We start from the raw sequence: 12650 nt of genomic DNA, 5'->3' as shown, positions 1-12650 counted from the left end.
TTTTCTCTACCTCATCGCGAATTATTCAATGTTCTGTTGCTCTCACACGGTATGCTCTCTGGCGTATTGACTGATGGTCTCCAGTGCTAATCCAATGCTTGACCGTCGATTTGTCTAATTTGCTCTTCACCTGTGGATTGAAGAATTCAGAGAACTCTTGGAGAATGGCAAGTAGCTTGTTCTTCCACTACAAGATCCATGGGTTGATGCATGGCATGACACGTCATGGTTACCTTTCCAGTGCTGACTGCAGGAATGATCACTTCATCCAGCGCACATAGTCTCCACACACTCAGATACGCATTCTCCTGTCCACAGTATCTTTGAGCAATCACACTCTATAATTGCCTGAGAATCTTTCAAAAAGTCCATCCGAGAATGATGTCATGACTACACTATTGTAAGATGATGAATTTTAAGGGCTGTGTATGGCCACTTATACCCACACGAATGATACATCTTCCTGTAGGTTTTACATATTTCCCATTAGCCACCTTCAGCAGATATGTTCTGTTGTCAATGAAGACAGTTTTCTGCAAATGGTGACGGATCTTCTCCGAAATGACTGAATATGATGCTCCAGAGTCTATCGACGGTGGAGGATTTTTCACTTCCAGGGAAGGCCGCACCCTTTAGTTTTCCATGTTGCAGCAGCTAGGTGATTGGCTGGAGCTTCTAAATGGTGATGGAGACCTTGATCAATGTCTTGGGGAGGCTGCTCCTCTCCAGTGGCTAGCTTGCGGCGATGGTGACCTACGCCGTCGTGCACCCACATTTTCTTGTTCATCTTCATCGTCCCAGAGTGGGTTCGGCTAAGATCGGTCTGCTGTCTTCTGGCACAGGCGTCATCAAAGATCTGCCACCTTTCTCGACAATAACATACCACATGTCCCAGTCATCCACAATGGAAATATACTGGTTAGTTATCCTGGATCCTCCAGTCATCAGTCTTCCTTGGTGCCCAAACAGGTTCCTCATGAAGCATTTTAGGAACAAAACTCCACCCGGATCTCGACTTTTTCACCGTTTTAAAGGGTTATGAAGGACGAGAGATTGAGTTCAATGTCTGTTCCACTTCCTACCTTATGACCTCTTGAAGCATCTCGGTTTTCTGCTTGCTGTGCAAACCAAGTGCTTTCTGAACTTCCTCTCTCACTATCTGATGAAGAACACTTGTGAAATCCATGACATTGATACGACGTTTGGAAGCTGTTCAAACTACTCACGTGTAATTCTTCTGTGATTCAATGTCTCGATATATGGGCACCATTTTATGAAGTCATCTGCTGTTGAAACCTCCTTCAAAAGTAGGGCTTCATACATGTCCTCAGCAACACCCTTCATGAGTTGTGCAACCTTTATTTTTCCCCCTCAATTCTAGAATCCACTAGTTTACATAGCTCCAAGACATCTTGAATGTAAGATGCTGCAGTTTCTTCTGGATACTGTGCCCTGCACTTTAATTTATCTTCAGCCTCACTCTTCTGTCATTGTGTGTCGAAATACATGCACAGTTCCGCATGGAATACTTCCCAGTTTGTGAACTTCTCCTTGTTGTTCTCATACAATTGCTTGGCAGTGCCCTCCAACTAGAAGAATATGTTAACACACAATGTCATTCCATTTGTTAAATTTGGCTATACGCTCATATACCTTCAGCCACTTGTTTGGATCTTAGCCATCATCACCAGAGAACCCAGAAGGATGTCTCATGTGGTGGCACACAGTTGCGTTCTGACCCTGTTAAAAACATGTGCTATACTGACTTTTAGAACATTTTCTTGAAAGAGAAACACATGATTCACTATATTTTTTTCCTTTTCCTGACAGCTGGGGAGGGGAAGGGAGACATTGCCCCTTCTTGTCCCCAGGTATGGGCACCATTGGTATGGTGGCTACATATACAGGGTGTCTCATTTATCTTGATCATCAAATAATGTTTGGCACTGAAGAAAAATAAAAAAATGTATCAAGCAAATGATGTTTAGCTACCAGGAGGTCATTAACCAGCATGATTGTCTTTCTCGTAACTGTTTGTTACAAAGATATGAATAGCAGTACCTCTACTTTAAACAGCATCCTGTATTTTTTATTCAGTAATCCACATTCTCTCCTCAAGATCTGTTCTTAAACATATCAAAGTGTACTACTCAAGTAAACATGATATTATTAAAAGCATGACATAAAACTGACTTTGACTTTCCTATAATAGGACACAGCGCATGTATGCAAGGTGGCATAACCCATTCACTTACTGGAGTTGACAGTAAACAAATAGAAACACAAGGAAGATGCACACCAGTGATTGCTGTTCTGCTAACTTACATTATTCGTCTATGAGTAGCATTTTTATCTTCTCTTCATTGGTGTATATTGTGCTCACTCAAACTTTCAAATGAAGACTGCCGACTGAATGGCCAATGTGAATTTTCCTTGTGTTTCGGTACTGCAATTGACGAATGAAGTGATTGTGTTGTTAAAATGTCAATGGATATCAGTTACTGAATGCTGGCCCCTATTTCAACTGCACATAAAGTTGGATCTTTCCTACATGTCAGTCAGGGGCCTGAAGATGCCGTAGTGAAATGCCCAACCGGTCGCATAAGTAAAATAAAATTTGAAATATAGATGGCTGAAGGTGTTTTCCATTTGGGATTTCCAGTTCAAAAAAGTGTAAAGTACAGCAGCACCACAATGTTTATCTCACTTCCAAATATGTTAGGTGTGTATGAGGTAATACGGTAATCAAAACAAGATCTATTTTAGCTCAAAAAATTGTTATTCTCTAGATGAATTCGTTGACAGATATAAATAGAGCACTTTTCACTTATTTCGATTTGCTGTTCTGGAGTGACCTGTATGTACTATATAAAAAAATTTGTTCTCATCCTGCAACACCACTATTATTCTTTCTCACTAGGTACACCAAGCTGGATCTCCTCATACTTTGAAGGCAAGAAGTTTTGTTTCTTGTGGATACCACATTCCTTCACGGAAGAAGAGTAAATGTTTGTTTCTTGTTGCAAAGAAATACTAATGAGATTCTGATAGTGACAGTGGAGCAATTCATTATGTATCACTGTTACAAGAGGGGAATCCTAGCCATATTACATTAACATTCCATTCAATTTACAACCCAAGAAGTTTGGAACGAGATGGTACATGTGTCATTCTACAAAAATCCTAGCCTCTGGAATGACACTTGTTTTCCACATAAAAAATGACCTGTTGAAATGTATAATGCTTGACAGTCAAAACACAGCCACTAAAAATGACAGTTTATTCCTTCATGATTAAAAAATTTGCACTGGAGACTTTTCAGACTTATTGTAGCCTGTTCCTAGAATTTCCATTTTTTCTTCCTCTAACTTTACCATATTTCCCACAACAGTAACTGATCTCAATACACCTCAACTCTTCTCACTCACTTTTAATTAAAAGTTTTAACTGAAGCACTTACTCAGAAGGATCCAACATGAAGTTCATATCTGAAGTGTTGAAATTTTTCTGGAGAGAATTTTGCTGCTTAGAACACTTATGGGTAATGATAATGGTACTGTAAGTTGACAGTGGTCTGAGGGTTGCAGGAAAATACATGTTATATGATTTTTCATGTCTCTCTGCAAGCAACAGCAGTGGTCGTTTCAGAATTTCAACTGTCTGTGGTTTCAAACCTGTAAATATAACCAACAAATCTAAAACTGAACAGCAAAACAACATATTTCAAATAACAATATTTTAAAACTAAAACAAACTACAAAGTCAATACACTCATAAAATGTTCACCCTACGGTTGCTGGAAAGGAAATTTATAATTTAATTGGTCTCACATTCAGTGGAAGCATACAGGGATTCACATGAAGTGATTAAGAAATGTCAACATCATGGTTTTTCTTGGCAGTAATGTTACTAAGTGCCAAGCTTCAGAGCAGGAGATTTCTAATTTACAAATGCAAGTGAAAAATTAAGGCAAAAAAAGGGCTGCTGATTTAAGAAAGGCATACTGAAGATATTGAGATCTCAAGTTGAGATAAAAAGATGTCTCACAAGAAAGTGTCACATTTGTATATATAATCAAAAAACTGATAAACAACTTTATTTTACTGCAACTATAATGTGTACAACTTTGCTTCCACTGTTTGCCGATAGGTGGCGACAGCGGTCGAAAAAAACAGATCGCATATGTCAGGCAGTTACCTTGGACCTCAGTTATCATACCCTCATTTAAACATTAGTCGGTTTGTGTCTGCATCATAAAGTTGTTCTCGATTGAAAATGTCAGTTTACGAGCCTTATTCATGTCATTGGTGGCAGGTGTTACTGCTTTGTTTCAGTATGGAAAAAAACAGCGGCTGAGTCTCATCGAATGCTCTCAAGTACGTATAGTAAGGACACTATTACTGAAAGAACGTGTTGTGAGTGGATTCAATACTTCAAAAATGGTGATTTTAACGTCATAGACCAGCGTAGTAGTGGAAGAGAGAATGTTTTAGAAGATGCAGAAATGGAGACATTACTGAGTGAAGACTCGCATCAAACTCAATAACAATTGGCAAGATTAGTGGGAGTGACACAGCAAGCCACTTCAAAATGTCTCAAAGATATAGGCATAATTCAGAAACAAGACACTTGGGTCCCGTGTGAGCTGAAACCAAGAGATGTTGAACAGCATTTGTGTGTTTGTCAACAGTTGCTTCAGAGGCAAAAACGGAAGGGATTTCTGCATCGCATTGTGACCAGGGATGAAAAATGGGTTCACTACGACAACCCTAAACCACAAAAAATCACGGGTATATCCTGGCCATGCTTCCACGTTGACGGCCAAACCGAATATTCAAGGCTCCAAAATCATGCTCTGCATTTGGTGGGAACAGCTCAGTGTCATGTACTATGAGGTGTTAAAACCAAGTGAAACCATCACAGGTGCTCATTATTGAATGCAATTAATGCATTTGATCAGAGCATTAAAAGACATACAGCCACAATACAGTGAGAGGCACGATAAAGTGATTTTGCAGCACAATGCTTCACCCCATGTTGCAAAGGAGGTCAAAATGTACTTGGAAACATTAAAATGGGAAGTCCTACCCCACCCACCATATTCTCCAGACATTGCTTCCTCTGACTATCACCTGCTTAGATCAAAGGCGCATGGCCTGGCTGACCAACAATATCGATCTCATGAAGAAGTCATAAACTAGATTGATTTGTGAATCCCTTCAAAAGATGAACAATTTTTTTGATGCAGGATTCATACACTGCCCAAAAGATGAGAGCAAGTAGTGTTCAGCGATGGAAAATACTTTGAATGATACATGTGTAACCAATTTGTTTCATTAAAGATTCAAATGTTGAAGAAAAAATGGTGGAAGCAAAGTTGTAAACCTTGTAGTTTCTATTATTTTGTTATCATTGGGCAGAATTTGAAGTTTTGAAGCTCAGCAGATGATCACAAAATAGACAGAACTAGTTACAGCATAATAAAGTTTCTTAACAACTTTTTGGTGTTGTATGTAAAAATGTCTTGTATCTGAGCTGTGGACCACAAATAAAGAACAAAAGAGAAGTGTGTTTATGTCTTAAATCTGATTTTGAATAAAAAACATGCCGTCATTATCTCTTTACTCTGATTTTTACACCCAGCTGCTCAGTAAAACATAATACTGAGGAGTCTTAATTTGAATATCAAGTACAATTTTCCACATGTTGCTGTCAAGCAAATTTCATATAGTACTTGGCAGATGTGACCATTTCTAGTCCATATTAATATTTTAAATGAGTTAAAGATAGCCAAATGCAAATTTATATCACTTTTTTACTTCATTTCTGTTTAAAGATTGCTGACTGAAGACTAATCTGAAGCAATTCCTACCCTTAAGAATGTTTTGACATTATAACTAGATTATTTTTCAGTTGCTTCTGGTTTCCTTTGCTTCTATAATCTCTTGGCAAATGAGTAGTAAGTGGCAAATTTAAATGATTTCCCAGCATTCTCACCCCTCACTCCAATTTCCACATAACAGTTTCCAACATCTTTGTGCCATATGTGGCTGCAGGCTTTTCTGGCATATACTGCTGCTGAAGGTTTCTTGTGTCTCCAGCAGGGTGCTAGCATTAATATATCACGATGTTCCCGGAAGTGTCATACGTCTCATCTTCTGGCAACGTGTCAAGATTCACGGAGAGTGGGGTATTTGTATGTGCGGTCTGCCCCCTCTACCAGTCCTTGGGAGGCTGCAGTGGTCTGACTGTGGGTGCATGGCGTTGGGGGTAGTTGCCATCCCTGGCGGCTGTGTTTGGCTCTGTGTTGGCAGTCTGTCTGCGTCGGAGAATGTTGGCGGGTGCGCTCCCAACAGGTTGCCACTATCGCACGGTTCCATGCAGCATGTAGTTGGCATTCTTCATCCCTGTTCACCAGGCTGTTGTGAATTCTTATTTCTAGGGATTTTTTGATAATACTTTTCCAGAAGCCAGATGCTCAGCACGGCACCTTTGTGTTTTCGAAGTTGAAGGTGTTTTCTTCCTTAGTCACACACATCTGATATGTTCTTCACAGTGTTTGGTTATATAGTGCTGTGTTTGTCCAATGTATTGTTTTCCACATTCACATGGGATGCTATACATTACTGGCATGTTAAGCTTCAGCGAGTCTTTGGCAGAACCTAGGGGCTCCCTCGTCTTCAGTGGTGGGCAGAGAACAGTTGTGATATCGTGTTTGCACAGTAGTCATGCAATTTTAGCTGTGTGCGATCCCACGTACGGAAGGAACATGACCCATTTGCTTCCTTCTTCTTCTTCTTCTGGGGTCATCACCACTTCTTTCTTCCTTTTTAGTGCCCTGTTAATCTGCATTCTGCTGTAACCATTTTGGCAGAAGACTTCCCTCAGGTGTTGCAGCTCGGATGGTAGGCTGTCTTTGTCATAGATAGCGCGCGCCCTAGTACCAGAATGGTCAGCACTGTCTGTCTTTGTGCTGGATGGTGTCAGCTTTTTGCATGAACATATAGGTCCATTTGTGTCTTCTTCCAATGCACTGTATGGCCTAGTGAACCATCTGCCTTCCTCTTAATTAGTGTGTCAAGGAAGGGGAGGCATCAATTTGATATTTGGATTGATGCTGTTGAGGTTCTCGAGAAACTCATCTAACACCTGTCTGCCATGCCCCCACACAACAAAAGTGTCATCAAAGTGGTTGTCAGTGTATGTTCGAAAAGGCTGACTGTTTGTGGTTCAAAGTGCTGAGCTAAAAGTGACAAGGGGTCTTGAAGGGATGAAGAGCGACGTCACATCAAAGCTCATGAAAAAGTCTTCCCTTTGTAGTCGCATGTCCCTGAGTACTTTTACGAACTTGGTTGAGTTAGTCACATGGCGGCTGCAGTGTCCCGCAAGGGGTTTGAACAGCATTGTTAGGTATTTTGCTAATCTGTAGCTGTGAGAGTTGATGGTGTCCAAAATCGGTCTTGGAGACACCCCTTCCTTATGGATCTTGGGGAATCCATAAAGGCGTGGTATCACTGGCACTCTGGAGTGCAGCTGCTTTTCATTGGCTCAGGTAAGTCATATTTCTTCAGGAGAGCTATCATCCTTCTAGTCATCATCAAGGTTGGGTCCTTCTTCAGGTTCCTGTAGGCCTCATCTCGTAGCAGCACATTATTTTCTGCCAGTACTCATCGGTGCTTAGTAGCACTGTTGGGTTCCCTTTGCCCGCTGGTAAGATTGTCATATCAGGGTCGTCTCTAAGGGACTGGAGAGCTCCTTGTTATTCCACAATTATGCTTAGGTAATCGAGATCTGTCAATTATTCTGCAGGTTTCCCGCCTGCCTTCTTCTGCTTCCTCTTTTGAAAGCCCTTGTATTGCTTCTTCCACACTGCTGATAATATCCCGTTTCGGGATCTTTCTGGGGATGGGGGGAAAATTCAGTCCTTTTTTGAGGACCACAACTGTGGCAGTGTCCAGTTCTTTTCCAGTCAAATTAACCACGGCTCTGGTATCATTCATCTCCTTGTCTGTCGTCTGAGTACTGGCTAGTCTGCCGAATTTACTGAGATGTTTAGATGTAGAGCCCAATTTCTGCACCTCGCTGCTGGAATGCGTGCTGCAGTCGGCCCATTCACTAGATAGGCTGTAATGCCCTTGCCAACCGTAGGTGGCATGTGAGAAGGCTGCATGCATTCCTATCAAGTTCCTTCCGAGTAAACTGAATGCGCTCCCTTACTAAGGCCACGCCTACTCATTGTAATACCTGGTCCATCTCCTTTGATTTTACTGGGTGTCAAATAACTGCAAACTTTGGTACGATGTTCTCATCTTGACAGTGTTGTAGGAAAGCCAGTGTGCTAAGAAGTTTCGCTTTCTTGATGTGTTCCTTCTGCAGCCGCTTGAAGCACAGACTATCTCCTAGCTGATCAACATGGAGCTAAAAAGGAAGAAAGAAGTAGTGATGACTCCAGAAGAAGAAGAAGAAGAAGAAGAAGAAGAAGAAGAAGAAGACAAATGACGCACATTCCTTCCTTATGTGGGCCACTCTCATGCAAAATTGCACCACTTCTGGGTGAACACAATATCAAAACCGTTTTCCACCCACTACCAAAAGCGAAGAAGCTCCTAGGTTCTGCCAAAGACCCGCTGAAGCTTAAAATGCTAGGAATATATAGCATCCCACACGAATGAGTAAAACAGTACACTGGACAAACACAGCGCTGTATATCCAAATGCTGTGAAGAACATATCAGATGTGTGCAACTAGGACACACAGAAAAATCGGCCATAGCAGAACATAGCACAAAGGAAGAAAACACCTTCAACTTCTAAAACATATAAGTTCTGTGCCGAGCATATGGCATCTGGAAAAGTATTATCAAAGAATCCCTAGAAATAACGATTCACGGCAACTGGTCAACAGGGATGAAGAATACCAACCAAGCACAGCATGGAACCCTGTGATAGCAGGAGTCCACCAGGATCGTGCCCGCCAACATCCTCCACCACAGACGCCGACAGAATGCCCACACCAAGCGCTGAACACGGCCGTCGGAGGGTGGCTGCTACCCCCACCACCGCACTCCCATGGCCGGACCACGACAGCCGCCCAAGGACTAGTGGAGGGGGGAGACTGCACATACAAATATCCCACTCTCTGTGAATCCCGACACTTCGGCAGAATATGGGTAGTATGACACTTCCCGAAACGTCGCAACATATCAACGCTACCATATTGCTCGAGACCTGAGAAACCTTCATCATCTTTGTGGCAGTCCGTGAATTTATTGGTTGATTATAATTTAAATAGCTGTTATAGATGGCTTCCTTCAGAAGATAACATTTATTTTATGATGTAAAAAAGGCATAAAAATAAAAAGGGAACACCACTCAGCAAGTAATTTTACATGAGAACCAAATACTATATCTATTTATAACTGGATTCTCCATACAAACTTACAGTGTACAGGAGATTATATGGATGAACATAATTAAGATATATTCTAGGTAGCTAGTGGTAGGCTGTAGATTCTATAACGTTTCTGCTGTTCGAAAGTTAAGTATCTTTCATTTATGCCATACATCTCAATAGCAATGCACCTTTTTAAAATGTCATCTCTGTGTGGCAGCATGGCATGGGTAACATAGAATAACAGGTTTCAGACCTGGTGCAAAGTTTATAGCTGTTGTGCTTTCTAATTCTGCCTCTGTCTGCATTCACAGGCATTTTTAACAACATACCTAATCTGTTTTATCTGTAGCTTTTGTTCCTGATTTTCTGTGTCACTTTTTTTTACCATCTGATCTGTTATAATATTTAGACTACTTTCTCTAGTCTGACTTTATTATTATCACTGTTAACTTCCACAGAAACCTAACCATAAAAAAAAAAAAAAAAAAAAACAATTTCAGGAGTTTCTTCCTTATACTTCAGTTCAGTACCAAACACCTCAGGATATTTTAATCTCTGCTTATCCATCATGGATACAGGATAGCAGCTAGTCAAATATTTACTAAAGCGTCTTCGAAGCAAACACTTCAAAATGAATTCACAGAATCCAGATACTGATGGCTCCAGATATACAAGTATCTGACTGAATACATGGAGTGCGCAGGGGCCTGAAGATGGCATTAATGAAATGCCGAAATTGGAAGTCTAAATAAAATGACTTCTCAAAACTTGCAGCTGTTTGGTGATTTTTGTTTGATAAATCAGGATATTTTGGTTGAAATATTCTTGTCTGTGTCATTCCAATCTTCATATTCAACACACTTCATTACATTCTGCTTCCTAAACAAATAAAATTCTTTGATGTCAGCCAAGATAATATCCAACACTGATAGTTCGCCTTCTTTCCAGTTACAGCATTTGACAACCTTACATTTGAACATCAGCACTTAGCGATCATTAAGCCCACATATTTATAGGTATTTAAGTAATTTAATATCTTCTTAGAACCTCACTGATGGTCAGAGCCACTATTATTTTCTCTTCTTGCACCTTTGCATCTACTGTAAGCTTTTTCTGTACACCTTTTCCATTGCTGATTTCCCTCAACTACTACCTTATTATCTCTCTGATCTTCCTGTAGACATACCTTGTGTCTGGTATTAATATGCTGGCTCTTTTCCACCTCTATGGCACTGATCAACACTGAATTATGTGATATTTTATCTTTAGCAGATGTTTTCTTACGTGAAAACAACAAGATGTCACAAACTAATACTGCATTTCATGCCCCCTTACCAGTTGGTCACTAACACAGTAGCTGTTATGAAGTCACAAGATATCTGAATGTTGAAGACTTTACAGAGTGTGTTCCCAAATTTCATTATTGTTTTTGTTGTTGAACAACTACTGACGTTTCACCAACTGCTGTATGTTATATTAATACACTCACTGTATTTGTGGCTTCTCATTCTGATTCTGTCATGACATTTCATTAAAGTTAGTAACAGTTTTATTAACCACTCCATGCATTGTCCCCTAACTGATATTTCTTTCCTAAGGAATATTGAAGAACAACATAGTAATAAGTTAACATACGATGAAAGTAAATCCTTGCTCCAATGAAAGTCCAAAAAAATATTATTTGATAATATCTTACCCTTGAATAAATGGTCCATAGTCTTCACCTTTTCACATAGCCTTTCATCCTTGACAGCCCTTGTCCAGTGTTCAATTAGTTGCTGAGTATTACCTTCTTCTCTTGGATCTATTAAGTCTCGAGTGGGAATATGGTGTCTCACCAGTAGTTGCTTGCGTCTCTCAAACCAACACACCCATCTGTCCCAGCTGAAGAGTCGAAGATCGTCACCAACATACAGCCTTAATCACAAACAAATAATTCATGGACAGAGAAGGAAGATTTTTGTTTTGTATATTAACGTGAAACCAATAAGGGGCACAGTCTGCTTTATGAAAGTCAATGGTTTACTAAGAAACATACTGTAATATTTTGTTGAGTAATTTTAAAATGTATTTTTTTTAAATTTATACATGGTTATTACAAGTGACTGATAATCTTTTATCAGTGTTAACATGGCTATATTTTTTTGACATTTGCAGTCACAATGATAAACTTAAAAAAATTGATTTTGTTTTGATGCAGCAGTTCCCACTTTCTTCCAGCCATCAACAGACCGTTTTTTTTTTTTTTTTTCCACAATTTCTATGCTTCCCCATATGCATTGCATCTATTGGTATCTTTCTAACTTTTGAACTTTCCATCTGGACTGGATTTCCCATTTTTCCATTTGCTAATGACAACCCCACTTTCGAGATTGAACTGGACACTCAACAATGCTGTGTTGTGGTACAACAGTTGTTCTTTTAATTTATGTGTGAGAGTGGCTTGTACAATGCCAATAAAGTGTACATTGCCATGTACAATAGCAATACCAAGGACTTAACAGAAAAATGCAGTGCTTGCAGATGCCTAACTACTATAATTTCTTCAGAGGCAATTGCAAGCACAACAACAGTAGCTGGCTCAGCAACAACAACTCTTCTAAGTTCAGAAGCAGAGCACCAACACCAAATTGCAGATACTGCACAAACAATATAAAAAAATAGACACACATCTCACGCTTACTCAAAATTCAGCAGCCTCAATCCTGCTTTTCTTGCTTGCCTGAGCATAAGCTACATCCCTTGCCATCACGTGTCTTATCATTAAGTGGTACATACTATTGGTTTATTTTTGAAGTTAAGTGTGAGTTAGAATTTTTACAGTATCATATGCTGTAGTCTCAATTGTGTACAGCACTGATTGCAGATCCAAAAAAAAACTGAGCTGCCACTATCAATCAACATGCTAAAATCTCAATGATGTTGATGATATAACTGTAGGGCACATGACAGTGAATTCTTTAATGCTCACGAGTGTGCTTAAAATTACTAAAAGTGTCAGAAAATAAATCAAATATTTCCCTGAGCTTCTTACACGAAATAAGCACACAAAAATGTGTGTGTGTGTGTGTGTGTGTGTGTGTGTGTGTGTGTGTGTGTGTGTGTGCAGGTTGGGGGGGTGGGTGAGGGGGGGGGGCACACGCACGCGCGCGCGCACACACACACACACACACACACACACACACACACACACACACACACACACACACACACACACGGATGTGTAACGTAGCATTTCATAAGTGTAATAAGTTACT

General features: G+C 40.1%; 1 protein-coding gene across 2 annotated transcripts in view; it reads right to left on the bottom strand.

Moving 5' to 3' along the window:
- Positions 1-12650, bottom strand: part of LOC126354759 (TATA box-binding protein-associated factor RNA polymerase I subunit B) — a 292430-nt gene that overhangs the window by 18597 nt on the left and 261183 nt on the right. The window contains exons 9-10 of one of the 2 annotated variants that reach the window (XM_050004643.1): positions 11090-11310; positions 3461-3674 (exon numbers count right to left, since the gene is read on the bottom strand). In XM_050004643.1, the coding sequence (XP_049860600.1) occupies positions 3461-3674; positions 11090-11310 (435 nt within the window). The remainder of the gene's footprint in view (positions 1-3460; positions 3675-11089; positions 11311-12650) is intronic. The other variant, XM_050004644.1, reaches the window with a different exon arrangement.

The sequence above is a fragment of the Schistocerca gregaria genome, chromosome 3, assembly GCF_023897955.1.
Source record: "Schistocerca gregaria isolate iqSchGreg1 chromosome 3, iqSchGreg1.2, whole genome shotgun sequence".
NCBI lineage: Eukaryota > Metazoa > Arthropoda > Insecta > Orthoptera > Acrididae > Schistocerca > Schistocerca gregaria.
Note: the sequence above shows the minus strand (reverse complement) of the source record. Positions and strands in the feature narration are given on the sequence as shown.